The sequence below is a fragment of the Thalassophryne amazonica genome, chromosome 23, assembly GCF_902500255.1.
Source record: "Thalassophryne amazonica chromosome 23, fThaAma1.1, whole genome shotgun sequence".
NCBI classification, from domain to species: domain Eukaryota; kingdom Metazoa; phylum Chordata; class Actinopteri; order Batrachoidiformes; family Batrachoididae; genus Thalassophryne; species Thalassophryne amazonica.
Window position 1 is genome coordinate 19,945,727 of NC_047125.1, and position 27,576 is coordinate 19,973,302.

Here is a 27,576-nt window from a genome sequence, read left to right on the forward strand (position 1 = left end):
GCATGGTTATATTTATGTTTGGCAACTCTCCTCTTTTCTTCAACACCCACATTCAAGCTGTGCTTTCATCATTTGTGAGGTCCCTCGCAGCATCATGTGGTCAGTGTGTGGATGGTGAATTTTCAATGTCAGTATTCCACAGAATGCATGACACGCGACATGGGATTCTGGAAGATAAAATGTGACATCTTATGTGGACAGTTTAACGAAAAAAAAAAAGACCACTGCCGCATGATTACCTTGTTACCCAGAGAACATTTAGAGAGGTTAAGTTTATTCCGCTTCATTACTTGGTGAACCATTGTGTGAACTAGGGTCATTTTGTAGGAAAATGCATCTGCACAAAAAAATTAAGTGATAAATTTAAAAAGATGACTGCTGGGAACTCTAAACAAATTGCCTGCTTTTGATCACTGTCCTTTCTGTCCTCAAACTCGGGCTGTACGACTGACATTGGCATTGCTTTTGCAGCCATTTCTGTGCTTTTATGCTTATTAGCTCATTTTCAACACAGTTCTGGACAAAGCTAAGCTATCGTCTGCCACGTCACCTCGGAGAACAGCTTTTTTTTTTTTTTTACACATACAGTGCAAAGAAAACAGTCCCTTTGTTCTGACCTCCATCCATCCATTTTCTGAACATGCTTATTCCAGTCAAGGGTCATTTGAGGGGGCGGCGGATGTTGGAGCCTATCCCCATGCCATTGCGCGAGAGGTGAGATACGCTCTAGGCTACAGTGCATCCGGAAAGTATTTGCAGTGCTTCACTTTTTCCTTATTTTGTTTTGTTACAGCCCTATTCTAAAATGGAGTAAAATCCATATTTTCCCTCAAAATTCTACACACAATACCCTATAATGACAACATGAATTTTTTTTTTTTATTTCATTTTATTTTTTGCAAATTTATTAAAAATAAAAAACTAAGAAATCACATGTACTTAAGTATTCACACCTTTTGCTTAATACTTTGCTGCACCTTTGGCAGTATTTCTGGCCTTAGGTCTTCCTGAATATGATGGATAGGGAGCATCGGTTTACAGCCATTTTCAGATCTTTACAGAGATGTTCAATTTGATTCAGGTCTGGGCTCTGGCTGGGCCACTCGGGCATTCAGAGTTGTCCTGAAGCAACTCCTTTGACATCTTGGCCGTGTGCTTCAGGTCATTGTCCAGTCTGAGGTCAAGAGTGCTCTGGGGCAGGTTTTCATCCAGGATGTCTCTGTACATTGCTGCATTCATCTTTCCCTCAATCCTGACTATCCCCCACAGCATGATGCTGCCACCACCATGCTGTGCCTGGTTTCTTTCAAACATGACGCCTGACATTCATGCCAAAGAGTTCAATCTTCATCTCATCAGACCAGAGAATTTTGTTTCTCATGCTCTGAGAGTCCTTCAGGTGCCTTTTGGCAAACTCCAGGTGGGCTGCCATGTGCCTTTTACCACAGATGGCTTCCGTCTGGCCACTCTACCATACAGGCCTGATTGGTGGATTGCTCCAGAGATGGTTGTCCTTCTGGAAGGTTCTCCTCTCTCCAGAGAGAAATGCTGGAGCTTATCATATATATATATATATATATATATATATATATATATATATATATATATATATATATATATTAAAAATTAACTCAATTTTTACTTTCTGGATGCACTGTAAGGCCAGTTCATCACCAGTTCACCGAATGTGTTTTTTGGAAGTGGGAGGATGCTGGAACAACCGGAGGAAACCCACGCAATCACTGCTGGGAGAACATGCAGCCTCCATAGAGAATGGACCAAGTCAGGGGTGAACCCAGGGTCTCCTCAGTGTAAGACAACAATGCTAACTAAGCCACCGTGCTCCTAGTTTCACATTAAAAGCCCTTTACATCACAGCTGTTGACCAGCTAGGGAGACTTTTATCAGCTGAAAGCATTTTGTTTAGGCAGTGCAATAAAATGGATAGCACTTCACTATTTTTGAAGTCATTTTTATCATAAGGTTGGGTCATGTTTCCAGGAACCTCCTTCCATAGAATTTAATTCTGACGGGCACTGTTAAGTGCCAGAGATTTGTGACATATTATAGTTACGTTGATGTACAGTGTCTCATTACCACTTAGCATCACTACTCTTAGCTTCATAGTGGAGTAGAGCAGAGAAGGATTACCTTTCACCAAAACCTAAACTTTCAGGTCTTCTTTTGAAGAAAATCCTCCTCTATACCACTTCATCATGAAGATGGATAATTGTTGATACAAAATGCAAAGCTTGCACTGTGCATAATTTCTCCAATCACAGCCACATAAGCCTATAACTTCTCGATTGTCTGCGTGTCTTGGTGGCTTTCCTCACTCGTCTGCTTCTTGCACACTCACTCAGTTTTTGAGAACTGTCTACTCCATGCAGATTTACCATAGAGTATTTCTTCATCATTGATGTAAATAAAGTCCAAAACATACTCAGTGGCAGCTTTACCATCAGAGAGCCTCATCCACAACTACCACAAAAGACTGCAAGCAACCAGTTGATAGGAAAGTATAACCTACCTAACTAACACTAATTGTGGTACTTGCAGGTCAGGCACTGCATCCAAACAAAAATAGTAAATTTTAAAAATCTTCTGATGGAGAATAATATTTGACATTTTTAATAGCCTAATGACAAAAATTGTACACCTGTTTGATGACTGTATTGTTGCACACACTGCAAAAACTAGGGATACTTGGAGAGATGAACTGGGTATAGAACTGTCTGAGTCCATGTGGAGTGCATGTCTGTCTAACATTCATTCTTGTTCTGTGAACAGTAGACATCAATTCATTCAGTTCAAAATTGCTTTTCACTCAGCCTTTTGGTCAAAAATACTTGATTGGTTCTTCAAAGCATACAAAAAACCCCTTCAACCCGAACCTGGACTGGTCATCTTTGGCAACACACGGACTCTGAGACCTCTACCTGCTATTATGCGGCAGCCATTGGAACTTGGACTGATTGTTGCCAAAATACTGATATTGAAGGAATGGAAATCCCCTACTCCTCCTCCATTTCAGTTATGGGTCACTGAAATGATGTCCGTAATATAAATGGAAAAACTCTGTACCTGGTCAACAGACGTTTTCTAGAACCTGGGGTCCATTCCTAACTCATTTTGAGGGCGTAAAATTGGATTAACTGTTCGCTCCTGCACGAGTGACTTTTTTTCTGCTGCTCTTCTGTGTTGTTTTATTTTGTAAAAACCTGGAAATTTATGCATCTGAGCCTTGTTTGTTGGTGTTTAAAATTTGAAAATACTAAAATAAAATATTGAAGGACATAACACCTTTGTCATATTATGTAAAAGCTAGTGAGAGATAAACATGTCTAAAATGGACAACATGTTTTTTGTAACCTGATAATACCTCTGGAAGGATTTACAAAACATTAGCATTGTGACATCACATGCTGGTAGTTAGCTGCAAACTCTTTCGTTTGTGTGTAAATATAACCTCTGTCATATATTATGTAAAAGCTAGTGAGAAATAAACACTTCTAAAACTGGGAAAGCTGTTTTTGGAACCTATCTCTGGAGTGATTTGTAAGACATTTAGCGGGCGTTGCACGCTAATGTCTCCTAACTCAAAGCTAACTTCCTATGGAGTTAAATTTGTGTCTCATTAATACCTACAAATGCACAGATGGTGATCTACAAATATTCCTTGATTTGCACAATTTCCGCTCTTGTCAAAAGCTCATGTAAATGCACATGCAGACTCCTGCAGACGCCGTTAAAATGTAAATATTATTTTAAGAGAGGGGCTTTATTGAACATGTACAAATTGTACGTAAGACAATAGGATCTTAATAATTAAAGAACACAGTGCTCATATGGCCATTCTGGGTTTTCACGTATCCCATAATCCCTTGCGCGCCAGAGAGTCACTGCAGTCACTACAACATAGAGAATCCACACAATGACAATTGTAAATGAATATTATACTACAAAAATGTAATTTGTTTTATGCTTTTCATCGCGTTAATAAGAGACTGCTGCATGATACCCTGAAAACTTGCTAAAACAATTATAACAAATAATCCGTGTCTGCTATGTTTAATCTGCATGGAATTTAATAAGTGCAAACCAAATTTCAGACATATACATTAGTCTGGAACAAAGAGGACAAACAGTGTTGTAAAGAACAATAATCAAGATGTTAAAGAGCAAACTTCACTTTACCCCAGAACCACATGATCAGGAAGCGAGCGTAGCTCACAGCAGCTCCCATTGAAAATAACGGAGAGACAGCCTGTGATTCTCGCATGTTTACATAAAATAAACGCATTAACAATGTCTGTAAACCCAGAGAATATATTCACGAGAGTTTTAGGCACAATATAAAAATAGTTTTATGTTGCGATGTTAATTGTGTTGTCCGTGTGCAGCGGTTAAAGTGAAGCGTGATCAGAGCATCTCATTGCAGTTCTCAATGTTACTGAGATCTCGCAGCGCGGCGACCTCTCCGAGGTTTTGCGGGATTTGAAACCTGAAAAGCCTCAATGGGTATTTTAGCATTGTGTGTGCATATGACAGTTCCATAAAAATGAGAGTGAACAATTTTTATTTTTTAAGCATTCATTTTAATGATGATTATTTCCGATCATTAGCTTAGCTGTCTGTCTGTCTGCACTTTCCATTTCCTCCTCAGAAAAAATTGATGTCTTTCTGTTGGATAATGAGTGCTTGGCCGAACGCTGAGCCCTGTGGTTTGTGTGTTTTTGGGGTTTTTTTTGTTTGTTTGTTTTTTTCATGTATCCAATCCTGTACATGATGGACATGTTTGACCGTCTGGGGGTGATAATCAATATGCAGAGGAAATGTTCTGGAGGGCAAAGGACATTGATTTTTTTTTGTGTGTGTGTGTGTTTTTGTTTTCCGTGTTTTCATTTTAACAGTTTTCATGCTTGTGTAGCTTTCTAGTCTGTTTTTGCATTCATATTACTTTCTCTGTCATAAATTTCCAGGTTTGGGGTGTTTAATATTTCCAGCCAATTTTCTGCTGTCTGCAATGTGTTTTTCAGCAAATGGAGCAGTACAACAATTGTCAGGTTTTGTTTACATGCTGTTTCCCCCCAACACCTGAAACTACTGAATTATTAATAAGAAAATGTAAGCAACAAATCTGTCAGGAACTCTTCACAAAATACAAAATCTGTATTAATGCAGCATAGTTCCTATTAAAATTTAAGGAGTAAATATCCCAGACGTTCCTCAGCCTTGAGCAACATCTGACTAAACCAGCACCAGCAAATAATGTTAAAACATTTTACTTGCAAGTGAAGAATGACTTGGTTGTTGTTATTGTTTGAGAGCTTTCAAGACAAAAACAAATTGCGCCGCCATTAGTTGGATGTTGTGTTTTCATGAGTTCCCATTAGCTCATCGACTGATGATATTCTCAGGCACCAAGCCTGGTTTCCTGTTACTGTCAGCTGAATATTTTGTAGAATATTCTCATGAGACTAATAACATGATGGACCAGTGGCTGAAACCGTGGTGCTTGGGAAAAGAATGAAGGCCTAGATGTTGTTTGTTCCTAATTAGCAACAATAATTCAGGTTTTGTTTTGTCATTTTTAAGATCTGCTGGACAGGAATCATGGTTTCAAATGCACTCAACCAAGAAATCAGAAATTGATTTTCAGCATTTATTTGCATGCAAGCATGCATTTTGATATGACATTTAATTTCACTGTGACATCGAATTGTATGTAAAAGTCAAGCATGTTAGGTATTTAGACCAGAGCAGCAAAAACCAGGGTTGGTAGGTTTTAGACACATCATAGTTCAGAACCAGTAAAAACCTGGTGGAAAAACAGAAAATACAATAAATAGACAAAATAGGAAAACATATATTTGAAATCTATCTAAAAGTACAATAATAACATAAGAATACTTGATTATAACAAAATTCTGTGAAAGAATGGTAATGTACAACAATATAGACTCATTTGTATTGGCTATGTGGGAGCTCGAGACTTTCTAGTATGAGGTAAAAACGATGACAAAATATAATTGTGGAAAAGTTTATTGAATTTATGAGCTTGTATTAATTCTACAAAAAGGCTTTCAGAACATATTGTAAAACAAGCGTTATTAATACATTTGCATGTGACTAATATATTGTGCCAATGTGCTCCCTTCACATAGCCCAGTTCTCCACACTTTGCTGCTGACATAATGTTCTAACCACATTACAGATACCCTGTAAACCAGTTATGACATTAAAATGTGACTTTATACCAGGACGTCATAGGTTTTTGCCGGTTTTAGCCATGCTAAACTGACGTCTTAGCAAAAAGCGAGTTTTAGACCGAGGCAAACAAAAAAGCAACTCATGGGTATCAACAAACACAGCGTGGATGCTGAGGATGACTGAAGGTCTCTTCATCTCTTTCATCTTGCCTGGTTCGAAACCATTGAAACAGCTTTATTTTAGTACCTGTCTTGTCAAGCACATAGATGCATTTCACCAAACACATCATCTTGTTTGTTCCTCCCCAGCGGCCGTGCTGAAGTATGAGAACAATGTGATGAACATCCGACAGTTCAACTGCTCACCCCATCCTTATTGGCTGCCCAACTTCATGGACGTTTTCACCTGGTCTCTGCCTTTTGTAGGTGAAAAAGGTGAGGCTGTGTACTGTGCATGCATGGCGTTAAGTCTTATAAATGCATTGTAGTTCTAGTTTGCTTTGTATTCGAGCATTCTGTCTCCTTTGTAACTAGTTTGCGTCATTGATTTGAGACAACAGTTGACCTGACAGTGGTTGCCAGGGCAGAATGCATTCCTTTGCGGTCGGGAGGTCTGCAGATAAATAAATCATCTTTTCTTCTTGTTCAATGGGGACTTAATCCAATATTGGCTTTAAAAAGGATTGTTCAAATTTTAAAATAAATTCTAAAAACCTTAAAACCAAAGAAATGGAGCTAAAACTGGGCCCATGTTTTCACTCCTGCTGAATCTGGCTTGCAGTTGAACTAACCAGATTGTTTTGTTGATTTAGAGTACAGAGTTGCAGTAATCAAACTGTTACATAATGTAATTCAACATTAATTGACTGACAAATTATCTAATTTTTTGTTGTCTTGTTAATGTAGACAAAATGAGACTTTGCAGCTGAGTGTTCATCAGAATTGACATTGTTATAATTACACAGTAATTTATGCAGGAAGAAGTGATATTTGAGAACTAGGAAACAGGTTAGACTGATTTATTGGCCAAGTCTGGACACAGAAAATTTTTTCAGATTTATTAGAGTTTAACCTAAGAAAATTTGCAGATAACCAGATGTTAGTATCAGTCAAGCTGGCATGCAGGTTTTTAAAAGTTGTTATGGTTGTTCTACACCTAGAAAAGATATAATTGTGTGTGCGATCAATGTAAAGTGGTAACTAATTTTAGATTTCTTCATGATGTGACGAAGCTGGCGCATATAAATGACAAAGAACAATGCACCAAGAACTGACCCTTGAGTAACGCCGCAGTTCAACAGAATCAGAGATATTACAGGGCATGGGTTGTTGGTAGGCAGTCAAATTTAATTTTATTCATCTTTATGACGTATCAAAAAAATAAATCAGTGTGCATGTGTTGTGGATGAGGCATGCTTGTAAAATGAATGCATTCACACCGATCACGTCTGATGTTAACGGACAAAGTTCGAAACTTGTACTCATATTCACAGTGCAGCTTTTTACATTGAAATCTGAGGTTTTTTTAAAACTTTTTTGTAGTGTTGAAGAATGCTTGTCTGTTTCATAAGCAGCTGTACTGAATGTGGTGTGCGTGCCCGAGCTGCTTCCGTGTGTCTCGAACAGAATCGTGTTTTAGAACATCTTTTTTGTTTGACAGTAAACACTTAAAGCTTTATTTACATAAACGTAACCACTAGCAGCTGTGCGATGTGACTCTTCATATCTGGAGCTGCGGGAAACTTGGTTCTCTCTTACCCCCCTTTGATTTGAACAGAAAGTGGTTGGGTGGGGTGTGCAGTAAAAGGCATTCCGCCAGCCGCTAAAGTTTCAGAAAACCACCGCACATCTGTAAAGAAAATGCACATCTGTTCTTCAAACTCTGTGGTTTGATCAATTCATTTTCTCCCCGTTTATCACGATATGTGATGTATTTGTCACATTTAAGGATGAAAATTCCAAAAGTTGAGCCCAGCTTCAGACTCTTCTTCAGATATGTGCACCTAATCTGTACCAAACACATATTTAACTACAGTTTTGCATTTAAATTAATATTGCAGATGTCACCTTCATATTTTGACAAACGTCTGGTGGGTAACTTTTCATCGATCGCACAAATTGAGTTGTGAACATGAAACTAGGTTGAAATCGCCTCCCAAACATGGTGGCCGGGTTCTGAAGCCCTCTTTGGTTGATTTGTATTAAAAGTTATATCATTCAAGTGCATGCAGATATTACAACCCACTGGATAAATTTTGGATCTATCCACAGAGAGGTATTCCCACTCATGCTCCAAGGTCACCGGACTCTGTTGGGTGTCGTGGTGAACGGTCATCTGACATTTTTGCAGTCAAGACAGTTTTTCCCATTAATTATATGTTGTTGTTGTTTTTACGTCTCCCCCCACCCCACCCTCATTCCCCACAGTGACCGAGATGCTCGTGAACGTATTGAGCATCTGCTCCAATGACGAGCTGACAACCGACGAGGATCTGGATGGTGAGTACTGTACATGCCATCTTGCTGCAGTTTGCATCTGCACCACTAGAGGGGGCACAATACTTGTGGAAATACCACAGCCTTTTTCCACAGCATCTGCTCTATTCCTCAACAAAAACATAATGTAGACACAGTTTGACTGCCATGAAAGTCAGGTCACTTCAAGTTTTTAGTGTCAGAAGAGGGTCATTGCAAAGGCTCTGAACCACCAAACAGTACTTTAAACATATTAAAGTGTTTTTTAACGGAGTTGTTGGTTTTCCACTGTAGTGACCGCTTACTCACTGGTATTTCTGCTTTTGATCATCGAACAGGGTTTTGGTTTGTTTCATTCCTCTGTGCGCCCCACCCTTCACTTCCAAACAGGAAGTGACATCACCAGTTCCCATCAGCACACTTCCCCTCTGGGATAAAATATCAGGTTTTCCAGCCGTATCCAAATATGTGAGAACATTCGGCCTGGAGTTGAATTTTGGTGCTCAGTGATTGGTTAAAGAACGAGCCAAAAATATAAACGGGAAGGGCGGCGCTTAAAACACCAGAATGAATAGTTATTAATGGATTTCGCATTTATTCTGAGCTCTCATGTGGGTATGTTAGTGAAATTAGTGAGGGGTGGGTGGGTGTTTGGGGTTTTTTTTTTTGTTGTTTTTTTGTTTTTTCCTCAAATTTGAAATTGAACTTAGAATTAGAACATTACATTTTGTTTCCAGTTATAGTAGTATACCCCATTTTTAAAAAAATTGATGGTTTTTTTTTTTTTTTGCACTGAGTTTAAGAGCACAGATCTCAAATTCAGAGGCTGTAAATCGAACACCTTTCTTGGGCCAAATAGCGAAGAAATAATTAGCTGTTCATTAACATCTGGCTGAGTCAGTGTTTGTGTTTCTTTGCTGTCTTTTGTCTCCTCTCTTGCTCTTGTCAGCTTTGTCATCATCTCCACTCTTTCATAGATGTGGCTAAGTGCACCATGTTGACATTTACACTTTTTTATTTTCCTCATAATTTCCTTTTTTTTTTTTTTTGAGGCTTCATTTCTACATATGCTAATACTCATTGTCTGTTATTTTCATATTGTGCAGTTTTATTTTACGCACTTTGTTCCATTTTTCTCTCATGCTGTGATGTTGCCGCCACCTTGGTTGCCTCACCTAATTTCTCTTTTCTGTTTTCCAGACTTTTTCTTTCCATCTTGTTGTGCTTTCTAGCTTCTCATTTTGCCACCCGCCTCTTTTCATTCTGCAGCCATCCACTGATCTCTCTGTCCTTTCTCTTCTCTTCTCTTCTGGGGGTGTTTCATGAGAAGGACAGCTAATATATCCCCAGATGAAAGGTACAAACATTAGCTATGCTGGTGTGTGTCGCCGTAACTAGGCTTGTGTCTACTGCTTGCACTCTTTATTTAAGGAAGTCTGTAAACTAATGTTTAAAAGTACCTTCACAGTTCTAATGCACACATTGATTTCTTCTGTTGAACTTAATTAAAATTGATTCCATGAAAGAGGCTTCACCATTGATACACACCATCAGGCTACAGGTGAGCCTAAATTTGTCAAGAGAACTTATGTAAAAGACAAGAAATGGGATGCTCCTGTTAGATACAAACATAAAACAAAGCGGAAACACAAATAATAGTTTTTAAATGCAGGCAGGGTGACTTGGTGCAAAACAATGTCAGACTATCCTGTTTTTCCTTTACTCTGTACATACAAACATCATTACCATTGCTCCTTTTCCATCAACTTGCATATTTATTTTCCAAGCTGGATCTGCAGGGCCTGACAACTGTCTTTGAAACAATGTTTTGTTTTGGAGTCTTGGAAAAACTTTTACCAGAATACAAGAGGGGAAAAATTAGGTTCATGTGTTGATGTGTACTTGAAGGGACATGTTTGGAGCAGGCTGTTGGCTACAAACAAACATGAAAGATGATATCTTGAAACATTATACAGAAATGACCAGATTTCCAGGTTTGAAGCATGTTGACTGGTTGTATTAAAGGAAATTCCTAGCTGCTGGCTGACCAGATTAACCACAAGTGACACTTGGGCTGCACGATTTGAAGAAAGTCATATTTGCGATTATTGTGGAAAGTATTGTGATTGCAGTGTGGTAAATGTGTGTTTTTTTTTTTTTTTAGATTAAACAGTCAGGACCCGTATCCACAAAGCAACTCAAAGCCCTCTCAAAGAGCTCCTAACTTAGCCTAAAATTTCCTGGCGAGGAATCTTAGCCTAAGAGTCAGCTAGCTGGTGTCTGAGAGCAACTCAGAGCAAGGAGGAGACAGAAACTTCTCTTTGTGAGGAGGTGGGGTTGACCCTGTTGCTAGGTATGATGCATTCCTCTAGGAGCTGTGATTAGTTGTCACAGAAAGAGGGGAGAAATAAAAAACAAACGTGCTCCGCCCTCCTAGTCATGAATGGACAGTGAAATCAACCGATCATATAACCTGAACTGTGTTAAGACGTATAATCGTGAGGATAACTTCATGAGTAAACCCAGCAAAATTAAATGGTTACACAGCTTAAAAATGTTTGCACATACCTCATTCACATGCCGAATATCATATTAAAAGCGTGCATGCGCAAGTTTTAGTACGTTCAATGTGAGTCCATTATGTAATTGTTAATATGTTAAAAATACATGCATGACACAAGAAATTGAAAACATTTATTTCCATTGTGGTCCATGTAAAAATCAAATGAGAAAATAGAAGTAATAATAAAAGAAAATAACAATATTAGTAAGACCGACAATAATAATAATGGTAATAGTCACAGTGTGTATAGGATAACAAGAACCTAAACAATTTATAAATACATTAAGACAGTAAATTGACATAAAATAATTACGTAGATCAAGCCGGTAATGTGTTACTGACTGTCATCCTACATACGGAGAATATCTCTACTTCCTGTTAAGACACTCTTAGGATTCTTAAGTCATCCTCCCTACTCTTACCAGTTACTTCGGGGCTAAGGTGCTTTGCGGACAACTTTCAGCTTACCAAGGGAAAATTCTAAGAAATGTTAAGAATTCGATGAATTCTAAGATTTTTCTTAGAATAACATCACTTGGGAGCTATTTTTAGCCTAAGGCTACTTCATGGATACGGGCCCAGGTCCTTGAATATTCAGGACAGAGGCCCAGTTTTTGTAATCTGAGGCAAAATTAGAGGCAAAATTAGAGACATTAGGGGGTATTTTTGTTACATGTCAGAGATCTAAAAACAAGCTGTCAGTCCTAAGTGATGACTGCAGGTGGAGATTGTCTGTCTGAAAACACACAGAATTGTGAGACTTTTGAGATATTTAACATTAAACCTTCAACACTTAAACATAAACGGTAGATAAAAGTTGACTTTATATAGTATGGCCCCTTTCACAGTGGTGTTGCATTCAATTTATTTCGTTTATTTAGCGCCAAATCACGGCAAAGCTGCCTCAAGGCGTTTCATACAAGTAAGGTCTAACCTTACCAAGCCCTGTGCAAGCATACAGGCGACAGTGGTGAAGAAAAACTCCCTCTGATTTTGAGGAATAAACCTCAAGCAGACCAGACTCAAAGGGGTGACACACTGCTTTGGCCATTCAACCAAAAAGGTTTACAATACAGAACACAACACAACAAGGTGTTGCAGTTTTGCATCTGTAGCCACTGTTCACACAACGATCACCTTATAGATAGTAATTCCATGAAAACTTAGTTTATGTTTTCGTGTGAACATGAGTTTATACCTAGTTGTATAGGCATGTTTTTTTTTTTGTTTTTTTTTACTCTGAGACATGAACAATTGTTCACCGAACATGTGTAAAGTCCACAGCATCCTATGGAGGTGGGGGAAAGTTTGCAATAGCACTCAGTGCAGTGGGCAAAGGTGGTTTAAGATGGTTTATTTATTTTCATCGCACCTTTTCATGATAATGCAATTGCACAGGCCAGTATCATGATTACAATTCTGATGCCATTCATTGTGCAGCCCTGGTGTTGCTAGCCTCATTTAGTAGTCAAACCACTTTGACCACTTTTGACTATTGTACTTGGCCCCAGAAATCTTAGAAACATGGTGTCTAACCAGATCCTTACTCTGGATGGCATTACCCTGACCTCTAGTAATACTGTGAGAAATCCTGGAGTCATTTTTGATCAGGATATGTCCTTCAATGCGCATATTAAGCAAATATGTAGGACTGCTTTTTTGCATTTGCGCGATATCTCTAAAATTAGAAAGGTCTTGTCTCAGAGTGATGCTGAAAAACTAATTCATGCATTTATTTCCTCTAGGCTGGACTATTGTAATTCATTATTATCAGGTTGTCCTAAAAGTTCCCTGAAAAGCCTTCAGTTAATTCAAAATGCTGCAGCTAGAGTACTGATGGGGACTAGAAAGAGAGAGCATATTTCACCCATATTGGCCTCTCTTCATTGGCTTCCTGTTAATTCTAGAATAGAATTTAAAATTATTCTTCTTACTTATAAGGTTTTGAATAATCAGGTCCCATCTTATCTTAGGGACCTCTTAGTACCATATCACCCCAATAGAGCGCTTCGCTCTGACTGCAGGCTTACTTGTAGTTCCTAGGGTTTTTAAGAGTAGAATGGGAGGCAGAGCCTTCAGCTTGCAGGCTCCTCTCCTGTGGAACCAGCTCCCAATTCAGATCAGGGAGACAGGCACCCTCTCTACTTTTAAGATTAGGCTTAAAACTTTCCTTTTTGCTAAAGCTTATAGTTAGGGCTGGATCAGGTGACCCTGAACCATCCCTTAGTTATGCTGCTATAGACTTAGACTGCTGGGGGGTTCCCATGATGCACTGAGTGTTTCTTTCTCTTTTTGCTCTGTATGCACCATTCTGCATTTAAGCATTAGTGATTGATCTCTGCTCCCCTCCACAGCATGTCTTTTTCTTGGTTCTCTCCCTCAGCCCCAACCAGTCCCAGCAGAAGACTGCCCCTCCCTGAGTCTGGTTCTGCTGGAGGTTTCTTCCTGTTAAAAGGGAGTTTTTCCTTCCCACTGTCGCCAAGTGCTTGCTCACAGGGGGTCGTTTTGACCGTTGGGTTTTTCCGTAATTATTGTATGGCCTTGCCTTACAATATAAAGCGCCTTGGGGCAACTGTTTGTTGTGATTTGGCGCTATATAAATAAAATTGATTTGATGTTGTGCACCATATCTGGTAATTTTCTGGAAAACCTTCATAATTGTAAACATGATGTGAAATATGTGACAAAGGAGGTAAGGGAAGCAGCAGGTGAAGAAAAATGGGGTTTAACATAGATATGCAGGCAGCATGAGCCCTTTCCCCCGAATGCTGACAAATACTCTGCACAGTTGCTGTGGTGCGTGTCTGGATTCAAACCATGTTTGATCTGAAGTGCAAGTCTTAATAACAGTGTTGTATTATTGAGTTTATTTTTACTACAAAATATCCTCGTCTTTTATCATACTTATAAAAAGAGCATTTTAAAACCCCCGCTAAACACACCAAACTCATACAGGGTATGGGTTAGCACGCTTGAGTATTGTCGCAAATTTCACGTTGTGTGATTTTGCTCTGTGATCTGTTTCAGGTGCCACAGCTTCTGCCCGTAAGGAAGTCATCCGGAACAAGATCCGTGCCATTGGCAAGATGGCGAGGGTATTCTCTGTGCTCAGGTGGGAAAACAGAAAGGCCATGTTTTCTTATATTCTCAGTGATGGGAAAAATGTCCGCAACGTCGCAGATTTCTGGATGCAGAGTGTACCGCTGTTCATACCAGACAGTTACATTGGCGTAATGCATTTGATGACTTCTTGTATTGTTTTTCTTAAACGTAAATCACTGTTAGTATTAGCATAGGTGGCCTAGCATTAGTGGATAGCATTAGCATACCTAGTGATGCTAACTGCAGCGAATAACCACAGTTTGCATGACCACAAATGCTATCTATTAATGCAAACGTACAAACGATAATGCTAACTATGGCTAGAAATAACCACTCTTTGTATGACCACATATGCTAACACCAGTTGCTAATATATGACCACTTCTGCTAACTTTTTAGGGGTTTGTCAGTCATTGAATTGGCAGTATTGGAGTAATAATGTCCAGGTTCCACATCTGGAATTCCATTAATTCACAGAAAACATTTTTCCTGCTAATGGTTTAAATTCATTCAGTTTTTGTTTTGTTGGTGTTATTTCTCCACATTGTGTCCAACACTAACTTGTGTTTCAGAGAGGAGAGTGAGAGTGTGCTGACGCTGAAGGGACTGACCCCAACGGGCATGCTACCAAGCGGCGTGCTGTCTGGTGGTAAAGAAAAGCTACAGAATGGTAAGACTGTCACCATATAGCTCAAAATCGCCAGCTACAACCCCCCCCCCCCCAAATGGATTTTCACTCACTGCAGTCCCACTATATTCTAAGTGTTCAGCTTTTGTTCAGTATTAGTGTCACCGCAGAGGAACATGTGAAATACTGGGTAGACACTCGGTGTAGTAGTTTGGCTAAATCATTCTAAAGTTTCCCCATCTAATGGCACTTTCTTCCTGAACATTATCAAGTACATTATCAGTTTTCTTTCCCACTATTTGTTTCACCTTCGTCAATCCTCCCCTTCCTTCCTCCATTTCACTGGTTTCTTCTCAGATTTTACCACCATTATTTTCTTTGGTTTTTCAGTCCATATAATATGTAGAATGGATAGTAACTTGTGAATGAATTGTGAGGGAGATAAAGCACCTTGACACTTGCATGAGTTCGATCCCCGCACTGTAAACCTGTAAAATGTAAAAATTTAAAATGTTCGAAATTTTTTGGCACGCAGTAATTTCGTGCCACTTGGGTGAACGAGCCATGAACATTGCGCAACCTATTGGAAAACACTGTGTCAGTGTGCATTATTGCAAGTAGGCCATCTGAACAGTTATGACGAGATGTTACATCTATAATAAACATAACTTTACAGATACATTATCTAACTCATGAAAAGGAATGAAAATACAACTGTTTTACCAATCCATTACAATATATATAATAAATAATTACCTTTGAGACAACATTCCAAATGCGTTCTCCACCGCATGATGCGCACGAGACAACCTGCAGCTGTAGATAATGTGTCTGTGATTCTGTGAGTGATGACAGAATGGTTTCATCAGCCAGGTTCTGAGAGGAAATGCATCATCGGCTACGAAATGATTACTTTATATTGCATGGCATCCAGCGAGACATTGGCACAACGAATAGCGCAGCAGTGCGGAGATCAAATTTGTGCAAGTGTCAAGTTGCCTTAAGGTTCCTAACAGAAATGGCCGACTTTTTCCAGACTTTAGGTTAGTTAGGTACATGTGTGTATGAAGACGAGAAACTCTACAGAAGTACGTAAGCTCTATGGAAATTGACCCCAATGACTTTGACCTTCACCAAAATGGTTGATCTTTGGTCTTGCCAGGGCAATTGTGGAATTTGTCAAATTTGGTTCAGATCAGGTTGAAAATCAAATTCTTTGACCTTTGCCAAAATGTATTTTTTGTTTTTACAGCAGCTTTGGAGTCGGCCTTCATTTACAAACCAAGTATAGCTGAAATCGGCAAAAGACGAGGGAGGAGTAGGATAACAAACGAACAGCCATATTAATATTTCTCAAACTGTTGTATGATGCTAACTGCTCTTGATGTTAGCATACGCTGTGACACATGAGTGTTGCAGCTAGCGATTGATTATTGTCGCATTCTGGTGATAGTGTAAACCATTAACGACGGCCACTGTGACTGTTATTTTCTTTAATTCCCTCTGTCAGTCGACAAATGCACCATTTCAGCTTTAGCATTTGGTGTTAGTAGTGGCGCGTGCCACATTCCAAAATCTGGTAATTCCAGAAAACCTTGCATCACTGAAAATAATAAAAACCTCGTCCAGTGTCCTCATATATGTGGACCTTACTGTAGCTGTAAAAGCATTAAAGTATATACCAAGTGCAAATTTGTGTACGGTGCACACAATTCCATTCTGTTTTCCTGTCTTTGTGTCAGAGGGTATCCTGGGGATTGCGTCGCGGTATTATCGTTACCATTTCACTCGCGTCTGTGGTGTGTAAACATAATTTGCACAACTGTCTGTGAGTGTACCCTGTAAATATATATAAAAAAAAATGAAGTTGTGAATTATCGCAGAAATTTAAACTCCGTCAGTTTCACTTAAAACCTTAAAACCTGCGATTAAAACGTGGCGTTAAATCCGACACTGAGCATCTGTCTTGTTTCCAAACACTTTTTCCATGTAGATTTGTTTGTGTAACATTTGTATTCACCATCAGTCTGTTTTCTTGCACCACTGTCCACTTTCCGATCACTATTTGTCCAAGACTAGCTGAAAGTTCTTTCCATAAGGGTCACTGCCGAATGTGTTTCCTTTACAGATGTGGAACTCCCCCCGTCCCTGTTTGCTAACATCCATGTGTCCTTTGTCACAAAATGTTGATATTAGTTTAACCTTTGTTGTCGGCATTGGCTGTCTTTGCTGCTCATTGACTTGTTCCTGGGACCAAATGAACTTGTGTGCTCACTTCTCTCATTCGTTTTGCAACCCCCCTCTTCTTCTCTTCAGCTACTATTGAAGCTATTGAGGCTGACGAAGGTAAATGGGTCTGGCTGCTCCTCTTCTGTTGCTTTCACAGCAATAGACAGAGAGCTCCTCTGGGTTTCCATCCATCTCACTGGTGCTTGAATAGACTGTGTGGGTGTTTGGGCTAACAAATTGTGGCATACAGCAGTATTAACACAGAGAAAAAACAAAAACAAAAAATACATTCCGTAAGTACAGAAATCCTGTCATGAATACATGTTTTAAAGGGGAGTGGATTTCCTAGCACACATTCATAATCGCGGCTCACGCTGTGATTTTTTTTTTTATATGAACGCAAAGCAAACGTTATGTATCACTGAAACGGGAAGGTTAGATTTAACAGATACATCAAAACAAAAAAATATGCTTTTAATACATGTTACAATTGTATTTTTTTAAGAGCTTCCTCTGGTGGAATTTTGTCCATTTAGATGATCTTAAAGGCAAACGCCGCCCCCAGTTCTTGTTCTTCTGTTGATGTCTGTCATCGTGCTGAAAGCTGGAATAGATATTGCCGTTTTGCAAAGTATCACTGTTGATACAGTTCTAAACAAAATAGAATCATCTGAAAGAAATGCGTTCTCATGGTGGTAATATTTGGATATCATCATACCATCATCCAAACATTATTTATATCCAGAAGTGCAGTGTTTGGTAGATTTCTTCTTTTTTGTTATGAATCATATTTTCAGTTTTGGCAACCCGCATGTCCTGTTCAGGCTGCAGCAATAAACCTTACTGTTTAAGTAATTTCTCACAAATTTCAGAGGCTGATGTTATTTGTTGTTTTTTATTTCTGTTCATTTTAATAGCTAGTCACCATTGAACAGTCAGCAGACTAGTGCTCTAGTCAGCTTTGACGATTGCTTCGCAAATTTGTTGAACAGGGAGTGAGCAGGGTAGGCTGCCTGTCTTACAAATCTGAAACATCCAGTTGCATAGTGTAGTTAGAAACACATTTTTCCCCCAAATCACAAGTATTAGTAACGTTATTGTTGCTGATATCATTCATCATGCTACAAGGACTATTTACCCACTAGGGGAACCTTTACTGTACATAAACTTCCACTCAAGATTCAGCGTGTTCAGACGAGAGAGAGCCTTGCAACTCAACATCATTGATAAATAAACCGACCTAAGCTAACTTCTAAAGGCTCATTTATCTTCTGAGTCTTTTGCCCACTCTGCATTAATTTCATACATATTTTTTTGTCCATTTTTTGAAAGCTCACAGGTACAAATGAGCCTGAGCAGTACCACCACAAATTATGGAGCAAGTGTCGCCTAGTCAAAAAGACTTAGTGAAGACTGTTATTTGAGCTTTACATAGATAATCTTGTGAAGTATTTAGTGGTCTACACCGCTGCCTACGCTTTTGTCTCTTTTCCAGTAGAAACATTGATTCTTGGACTGTTGCTTTGTTTGATGTTATCTGAAACCTTTAACATGCACTGCAGTGCCCTCTAGTGGATGTTTTCCTAAACATCCATGACAACCTAAAAGTTCTATGGAAGTATGTGAGCAGTGCCAGTTACACTTTTTGAAATGCACAGATAGATGAAGTATCAATGATCCTTAAATCTGACACAGGATTAATATAAATCGGTATATTCTGAAAAAATATACGTGGTCTGTCCATAAATTAACGGTCCTTTTTATTTTTTTTTTTAAAAACTATATGGATTTCATTCATATGTTTTTACGTCAGATATGCTTGAACCCTCGTGCGCATGCGTGAGTTTTTCCACGCCTGTTGGTGACATCATTCGCCTGTGAGCACGCCTTGTGGAAGGAGTGGGCCCGCCCCCTCGTCGCATTTTCATTGTCTGGAAATGGCGGAATGAAAAGGACTTTTTTTCCATCAGAATTTTTTCAGAAGCTGTTAGAGACTGGCACCTAGAAACCATTCGAAAAATTTATCTGGCTTTCAGTGAAAATTTTGCGGGCTTCACAGAGAATAAGGACTTTAACTACAGCTTTAAGGACCCCTTTAAGGACGGTCGGTGCGCTGCGAGCTGCGACGACGTGGCACAAACCACTGGATCATTTCTAAGCTGATGGCTCTGTGGATACGAGACCGTCGTGTGCTCTTTCTCTGGTTATCACAAGACCTGGACATCAGCCATTTTCCGGCAGATTTCACTTTTAACAAGAGATTTTGTCATGGAAAGCCGCGTGGAGGCTTCGCGTCACGACTGATTCGCTGATGAAGTGAGACAAAGGAACACCTCCGTTTCGGAGTGTTAAAAGACAAGTTTGGACATGTCTATCTCGGCTTTCAGTGCTTACCAGTCGAGTGAGTACTCGGCTTTCAGTGCTTACCAGTCGAGTGAGTATAAAAGAACTTGTGGAGAGCTGGACATGTCCCAACTTGTCCTGTAACACTCCGAAACGGAGGTGTTCCTTTGTCTCGCTTCATCAGCGAATCGGTCGTGACGCGTGAAGCCTCCGCACGGCTTTCCATGACAAAATCTCTTGTTAAAAGTGAAATCTGCTGGAAAATGGCTGATGTCCAGGTCTTGTGATAACCAGAGAAAGAGCACACAACGGTCTCATATCCACAGAGCCATCAGCTTAGAAATGATCCAGTGGTTTGTGCTGCGTCATTGCAGCTTGCAGCGTGGCGCACCGACCGTCCTTAAAGGGGTCCTTAAAGCTGTAGTTAAAATCCTTATTCTCTGTGAAGCCCGTAAAATTTTCACTGAAAGCCAGATAAATTTTTCGAATGGTTTCCAGGTGCCAGTCTCTAACAGCTTCTGAAAAAATTCTGATGGGAAAAAAGTCCTTTTCATTCCGCCATTTCCAGACAATGAAAATCCGACAAGGGGGCGGGACCAGTCCTTCCACAAGGCGTGCTCACAGGCGAATGACGGCACTGACAGGCGTGGAAAAACTCACGCATGCGCACGAGGGTTCAAGCATGTCTGACGTAAAAACATATGAATGAAATCCATATAGTTTTTGAAAAAAATAAAAAGGTACGATACTTTATGGACAGACCTCGTAGACATCCTCACGCTAAGAATACTAAAAGTTACAGCTAGTTTGCTAGCATTACTTTGTCAGAAATTTTAGCTTATGATGGCTTTTTGTAGCTGGGCAGCTTCTCCGTTCACTGGTATTCATTCCTGACTCAACAAAATTTAACTTGCAAACAAAGCAATCTTTCACGGCCCTTCAGTCCCAGGGGTTGGATTACTAGGGGAGCTACGGCCACTACCTTTGCACCCCCCAGGACTAAACCAAACCAACAATTTTAGGTTCCTTAGATGACCCCAAAACACAACCAGGATATTCCAAAAAATAAAAAGTGGCCTCAAGCCAGTTATCCAAGATGGCTGCCAAAATAGGGTTTGTTTGTTTTTGGGTTTTTTTCACTAAAACACCCTTACACAACATATAAACAACTTAAATATCACAGAGCTTCAATGGGAAGACCATTGCAGGTCACAGCAAACTCATTTGTGCCTTAACTAAATTTATTCATGGGTTTAAGATTCAAGGGCAGCACGGTGGCTTCATGGTTAGCACTGTTGCCTCACAGCGAGAAGGTCATGGGTTCAATTCCCACCTGTGGCCTTTCTGTGTGGAGTTTGCATGTTCTCCCCGTGTTTGCGTGGGTTTCCTCCGTGTGCTCCGGTTTCCTCCCACATCCGAGGACATGCGGGATAGGTGGATTGGAATCTTTAAAAAATTGTCCTTAGGTGTGTGAGTGGGTGTGAATGTTTGCTTGTCCATTTGTGGCCCACCGACAGACTGATGTCCTGTCCTGGGGGTACCCCACCTCGCACTCTGTGACTGCTGGGATAGGCTCCGGCCCCCTGCGACCCTTAATTGGACTAAGTGGTTGAAGATAAGTGTGTTTAAGATTCAAAAAGGCATCCAAAATGGCTGCCAATAGACCCTTATCATTAAAATACATAGTAGGAACAAACAATAGACTTAATAATGACAGAAATCATTGGTGTTTTAGTGGAAAAAACCTATTTTGGCAGGCATCTTGGACGCCTTCTTGGATAACTGGCTTGAGGCCAGTTTTTATTTTTGGGAACATCCTGATTGTGTTTTGGGGTCATCTAAGGAACCTAAAAAAGTTGGTCGTAGCTCCCCTAGTAGATGTCCGGTTTTTGATACTTCATTGCTGATTGGCACGTCTGAGCCTTTCCATGATCTTATGACCCCCTGCTCTGCCCTCAGACAGAACACTGAAGTTTTGCTATGAAATCCTCACAACCACATATCCCCTTTGAAACAGCCAAAGCAGTTGTGTATTGTTGTTGCAGTTGTACAGCATGAAAATAATGATGGAAAAATTGAAACACAACTCCTGAAAAACAAATTGAATTCTGCCCAAAATCGTCTTTTTGTTTTGTTTTTGTTTTTTTGTTTTTTTTTATTTTGTTTTTTTTTTCTTTTCCGGCGCAAGAACAACCTCAACTGCGAGCTAAATAGTAGTTTGTGAGCTGCTATTTACGCTGGGACGGCCTCGTAAATGCTCTGTACCCCATGGAGGAGCGTCCATTGTCCTATTGAGACACCTCTCTGCTTCTCTCTCCATGTGGATCCTCTGTGGCCCTGCTGTGTCGTGCTCTTTCCTCTGAGCTGCTAATAACCTGTGTCTGACCTGTGCTATGCAGCAACGCACCCGCGCCACCCATCCCGCCACGCTGCCCAATTTGTCCTCCAAAGTGATGCTCGTACCTTTTTTTTTTAAGTCAAGTTTTTAGATCAACCTGAATATCGAGAACACCCCTCCCCCCCATTGAAATGACTAAAACGACACCACCATTAATCCATGATTCAGTTCATTTTAATTTGATCATGTTTTTATCCAGTTCATCTGGAGTCTTCTTGACGAGTGTTGTGACCTCCACTCCTCATAACATGTAAACTTGCTGCATGCTTCAAGCAGACTGTACAAGTCGTTACCACCCCAAGTACCTCTGTAGTGTCTTTGTACCTGAGCTCAGTCCCACAGTGGTTCTATCTTGTGGTAGTGAATGTCTCAGTGGGCTCCACTCCAGTGGGTTTTTTTTATTATTTCTTCCTCCCCTCCTCATGATTTTGTCTTTCTGGTCATTTTACTTCTTCCTTTTTTTTTTTTTTGGTCATATTACTCTGTGATGTGATTTGGCAATCTTGATGTTCAGGGTCCTCGGGTATTCCAGTTTGTGCCTTCAGATAATCACCTTTATATTTGTATTTTTTTTAAATAAGTCAGATTCATGTGCACATTGAATCAGTACATTTATAAAGTGGATGCAGTTTGTAAAACTTGGCAAAGTATGATTAAAGTCTGGCGCAGAAAATCCCAGGTTTGTTTTTTATATATATATATATATACCATTTAATTCGGATGTGAATATTATGGCACAGTGAAAACCTCTTGACCCTGATGCCAGGAGGACCTGCTATAAGTTTAGAAGGATTAATTAATGCTGTTGTCTGTCTATTTATATACATTGCCTATTTAAAAAAGTATTCACCCTTGCTGGCATTTACATGTTTTTATTGTTTTATGATATCAAAACAGGAAAGCTTGTTTATAAAATAATTAAAACATCTGTTCTCGATAAACTCAAAGTGAATCTCCAGCATGATCGAAAGTTCATATATTTGTCAGACATTGTTGGTTTCATCATATCATAGACTTCAGAGTACACCACGGGCCTTCTTCCAAACGTGAGCCTCTGGAATTTTTTAATTTTTTTACTGCGACTTTACTATTCTACCTTAAAAGTTTGGACTGGTGAAGCAACAGTTGTTACACAGTCTCTCCAATCACAGCCACTGAAGCTTGTACATCCTTTGGACTTGTTTTGTCTTGTTGCCTCCCCTCACTTATTTCCGAAGTGCACGGCCACTGTTTTTTGGGATCCTTGTGGCGAAAGGAGTTGAAAACGAGAAGGAATGCAAAATTGTGACTGGTGACAGGTACTGCAATCTTTAGCCTCACCACTAGATGCCACTAAAAGCTGTAAACTGTAGTTTTTAAAGGGGACACGTGCAATCCATTACTTTCAAATAAATATTTTTTAATTTGAATTTACATTATGTTGTGGAGATTTGCTTTGATGATGGCATCAGAGTTTTCAGTAGAATGTCAAAGTATTTTCAACGTTCTATTGAATCTTGACATTTAAAATTTAGATTTGATGTAATAAAACTGTAAAAACTTGTAAGGCAGAGGGAGTGAATACATTATATGGACACGATAGCTTTTAAGTCTGATGTGCTGTCATCTCATAAAACAAGGTCTGTGTACTTTTAGATCATTTTTGACACTTTTAAGGTATTACACATACAAATCGGATATTGAAATATTATACATAGGGTATGTATGTATGTATGTATACATACACACGCACACAGTGTATCCAGAAAGTATTCACAGCCCTTCACTTTTTCCACATTTTGTTGTTACAGCCTTATTCCAAAATAAATTCATTTTTTCACTCAAAATTCTGCTCCACATGACAACATGAATTGTTTATGCAAATTTATTAAAAATTCAAAACTAAGAAATCTCATGTACATACGTATTCACACTCAGTACTTTGTTGATGCACATTTGGCAGCAATTACAGCCTCAAGTCTTCTTGGATATGATGTGACAAACTTGGTGCACCTGTCTTTGGGCATTTTTGCCCATTACTCTTGGCAGCAGCTCTCAAGCTCCATCAGGTTGGACGGGGGTGTCCGTGCACAGCCATTTTCTCTCCAAATATGTTCAATCATATTCAGGTCTGGACTCTGGTTGGGCCACTCAAGGACATTCACAGAGTTGTCCTGAAGCCACTCCTTTAATATCTTAGATGTATGCTTAGGGTCATTGTCCTGCTGAAAGATGAACCGTTGCCCCAGTATGAGGTCAGGAGCACTCTGGAACAGGTTTTCATCCAGGATGTCTCTACACATTGCTGCATTCATCTTTCCCTCAATCCTGACTAGTCTCCCAGTTCCTGCTGCTGAAAAACATCCCCACAGCATGATGCTGCCACCACCATGCTTCACTGTAGGGTTGATGCCTGATTTCCTCCAAAAAGTTCAATCTTTGTCTTATTAGACCAACAAATTTTGTTTCTCATGGTCTGGGAGTCCTTCAGGTGCCTTTTGGCAAACTCCAGGTGGGCTGCCATGTGCCTTTTACTAAAAAGTGGCTCCTGTCTGGCCACTCTACCATACAGGCCTGATGGCTGGATTGCTGCGGAGATAGTTGTCCTTCTGGAAGATTTTCCTCTCTCCACAGAGGAATGCTGGAGCTCTGACAGAGTGACCTTCGGGTTCTTGGTCACCTCCTTGACTAAGGCCCGATCACTCAGTTTAGACAGGCGGCCAGCTCCAGGAAGAGTCCTGGTGGATCCGAACTTCTTCCATTTACAGATGATGGCGGCCACTGTGCTCATTGGGACCTTCAAAGGAGCAGAAATGTTTCTGTACCCTGTCTTGAGACAATCCTGTTTCTGAGGTCTGCATATAATTCCTTTGACTTCATGCTTGGTTTGTGCTCTGACATACAATGTCAACTGTGGCACCTTATATGTAGACAGGTGTGTGTGTCTTTCCAAATCATGTCCAATCAACTGAATTTAACCCAGGTGGACTCCGGTTAAGCTGTAGAAACATTTAAAGGATGTTCAGTGGAAACAGGATTCACCTGAGCTCAATTTTGAGCTTCATGGCAAAGACTTTGAATACTTATGTACATGTGATTTCTTCTTTTAATAAATTTGCAGAAATCCCAAATCACATCATCAGTATGGGTTTTTGTGCGGAGAGTTCTGAGGAAAAAAGTAACGTACTCCATTTTGAATAAGGCTGCGACATAACAAAATGTGGAAAAAGTGAAGCGCTGTGAATAATTTCTGGATGCTGTGTGTGTGTGTGTGTGTGTGTGTGTGTGTGTGTGTGTGTGTGTGTGTGTGTGTGTGTGTGTGTGTGTGTGTGTGTGTGTGTGTGTGTGCGCATATATACACACACAGTATATGATTAATTCAAGGAAACGCTTCACAGGATGAATGCATGAAGTTATTTTAAAATAAACAATCACAAGTTTGTTTATGGTTTGTCAGATTCCGCTTCTATCCCATGAATATAGATTAATCACAAAATGCTACAAATGTATTAATTTGTGGATTAACGCCAGCATTTGTTTTGTAGTCTCTTCCCCCTCAAATCCTCCTGATTTCCTCCTTTTCTCCCTATTTTCTTTTCTTTGCGTCTCAATAGCCATCAAGGGCTTCTCGCCTCAGCACAAGATCACCAGCTTCGAGGAAGCTAAGGGCCTGGATCGCATCAACGAGAGGATGCCGCCACGGCGAGATGCTCTGCCCTACGATGCCAGCCTCAACTCCCTGAACAAGGTCCTGTCCTCAGAGACCAACGGCACCGACGGCAAGGGAAGCACCAGCGGTGGCAGCAACATCCAGTGAAGGCCGGCAGCTGGCACCGTGTCGGCCGTGGAGGCTGCCCCACCCTCAGCCTCATCACAGCCCGCTGCCGCTACCGCTGCGGAAAAGGGGTAAAGGGTGATGGGAGTGGAAGTCTTTGGGTATGCCTTCAAATACTAGTTTCTAGTCAAATCTGCTAAGTTATTGCTGGTTCACATTTCTGAACAGTCAGGCCTTTGTTGCGCTTGGTTTTACACCACATGGCAGTATGTCGGAGAAAGATCTTAAAGGTGATTCATTTTATTCTTTTTTGTTTGTTTGTTTTTGACAGACCCTTGTTCATTTACACAGAGATGAAAAGTTGTGTAACTTCTTACTATTGTACGTTTACAAAAATACAGCACTAAAAAGGACAGAACATGAGATAATGTTTTTAACATATAAGGGTGTACAAACTAAATAAGGACTATTTATTAATGACTTTTTGTTTTGTTTTGCTACTCTTATAAAATAGCTCTGAAATTAATTAGGCAGTCTTAAAAAGAATGTTGCAATGTTGTTAAAATGCCAAATAATGGAAACGTTTTATGGTTTTTGTACATATTATGCTTACCTCAGGTTCTTTTGGTGTGTGCTTTGACCTGATTTTTCTGTATAATGGCTCAATAGTTCAGTAAGAAATACCTATTTTCTTGAGTTTCATAACTGGAATTTACATTTACTGATCATTTGCAATTTTGGGGAGGGAGGGTGGGAGGATAGGCTTCTTGTGGTTTGCTGGAACTGCATGTTTTTTTGTTTTGTTTTGTTTTGTTTTTTTTTCCCTTTTTAAGTATTGCGAACAAATTAAAAATCAAAAACCTATATTGTATAAGGAAAAAAATGACAAACAAAAGTGTCTGCCTATGCATGTTTTATAAAATTCTAATGAAATAGAAAATCCCAATACCTTGGCTGCGGAAGCCCATTTTGAAATATATTGCGCTTTAGTGAACATATACTGGAACCGTATACCTGCATACTTTCAGATAACACCATGATGCTCTATGCCTTCAACTTCTTTTGTAATTGAAGCATTTAATTGTGCAAAATGGACGAGAAAAATCATATTTTTAACCTGCGCTTGTAAGTGCACAGTCTAGTTAAGCATGTTGGACAATTCTTGTGAGGTGATGTGGAAAAAAAAAATGCATGATTAGCTGTTTGTGTCATATAACAAGTAAATTGGTTTGGTTCTGTTTTGTAAATGTGCCACAAAGTGTAATTTGATTATTATTACTGTTATTATTTGGAACTCTGCTTTGTATATCAGTTATAGGTTTGATACTGCTCAATACTTTAAGATGAAACAAAAAATAGTCTTTTTCCTTTTTTTTTTTTTTTTTTTTTTTTTTTTTTTTAAAGAACTGCTTAAGTGCCCAAGTAATTCACTACACGACATGAAGCCTTGCTTTTGTAATTTAACTTCAAAACTGTTGGCAGATGAGGCATGCACTTGCAGCTATGAAAAAGTATTTTATATAATTGTTCAATAAAAATGTGCATGAATTTCAACTTGAAATGAACCTGCTTCTCGTGTGCATATGTTTGACTCAGTCTGTTCCACAGTCCTCTGCCAATGAATATGCAACCATCTAAAATAAAATTCAATATATTATGCACATAATCCTTCAGGCATTTTTATTTATTTAGTTATTTTTTGCATTGCATGTGAATGGACATTTACGGTGGCGCTGTGTGATAGCCTGTTCCCATGAAAAGAAAAACTACCACATAAAATTCCAAACTGGACGGGTCTCTCGCTCTCTCCGTGTGTGTGTGTGTGTGTGTCTGTCTGTCTGTCTGTCTGTCAAGAGTTTTTATTGAATATGA

At 39.6% G+C, this 27,576-nt stretch overlaps 1 protein-coding gene across 2 annotated transcripts in view; it reads left to right on the plus strand.

Annotated features, from left to right (window-relative positions):
* Window positions 1-27,365, plus strand: part of LOC117505455 (serine/threonine-protein phosphatase 2B catalytic subunit alpha isoform) — a 122,658-nt gene extending 95,293 nt beyond the window's left edge. Inside the window, exons 9-14 of one of the 2 annotated variants that reach the window (XM_034165110.1) lie at window positions 6,522-6,647; window positions 8,640-8,711; window positions 14,278-14,362; window positions 14,925-15,022; window positions 17,297-17,326; window positions 25,544-27,365. In XM_034165110.1, coding sequence (XP_034021001.1) covers window positions 6,522-6,647; window positions 8,640-8,711; window positions 14,278-14,362; window positions 14,925-15,022; window positions 17,297-17,326; window positions 25,544-25,746 — 614 coding nt within the window. In that variant the 3' untranslated portion in view covers window positions 25,747-27,365. The remainder of the gene's footprint in view (window positions 1-6,521; window positions 6,648-8,639; window positions 8,712-14,277; window positions 14,363-14,924; window positions 15,023-17,296; window positions 17,327-25,543) is intronic. The other variant, XM_034165111.1, reaches the window with a different exon arrangement.
* The last annotated feature ends 211 nt before the right edge of the window (window positions 27,366-27,576 follow it).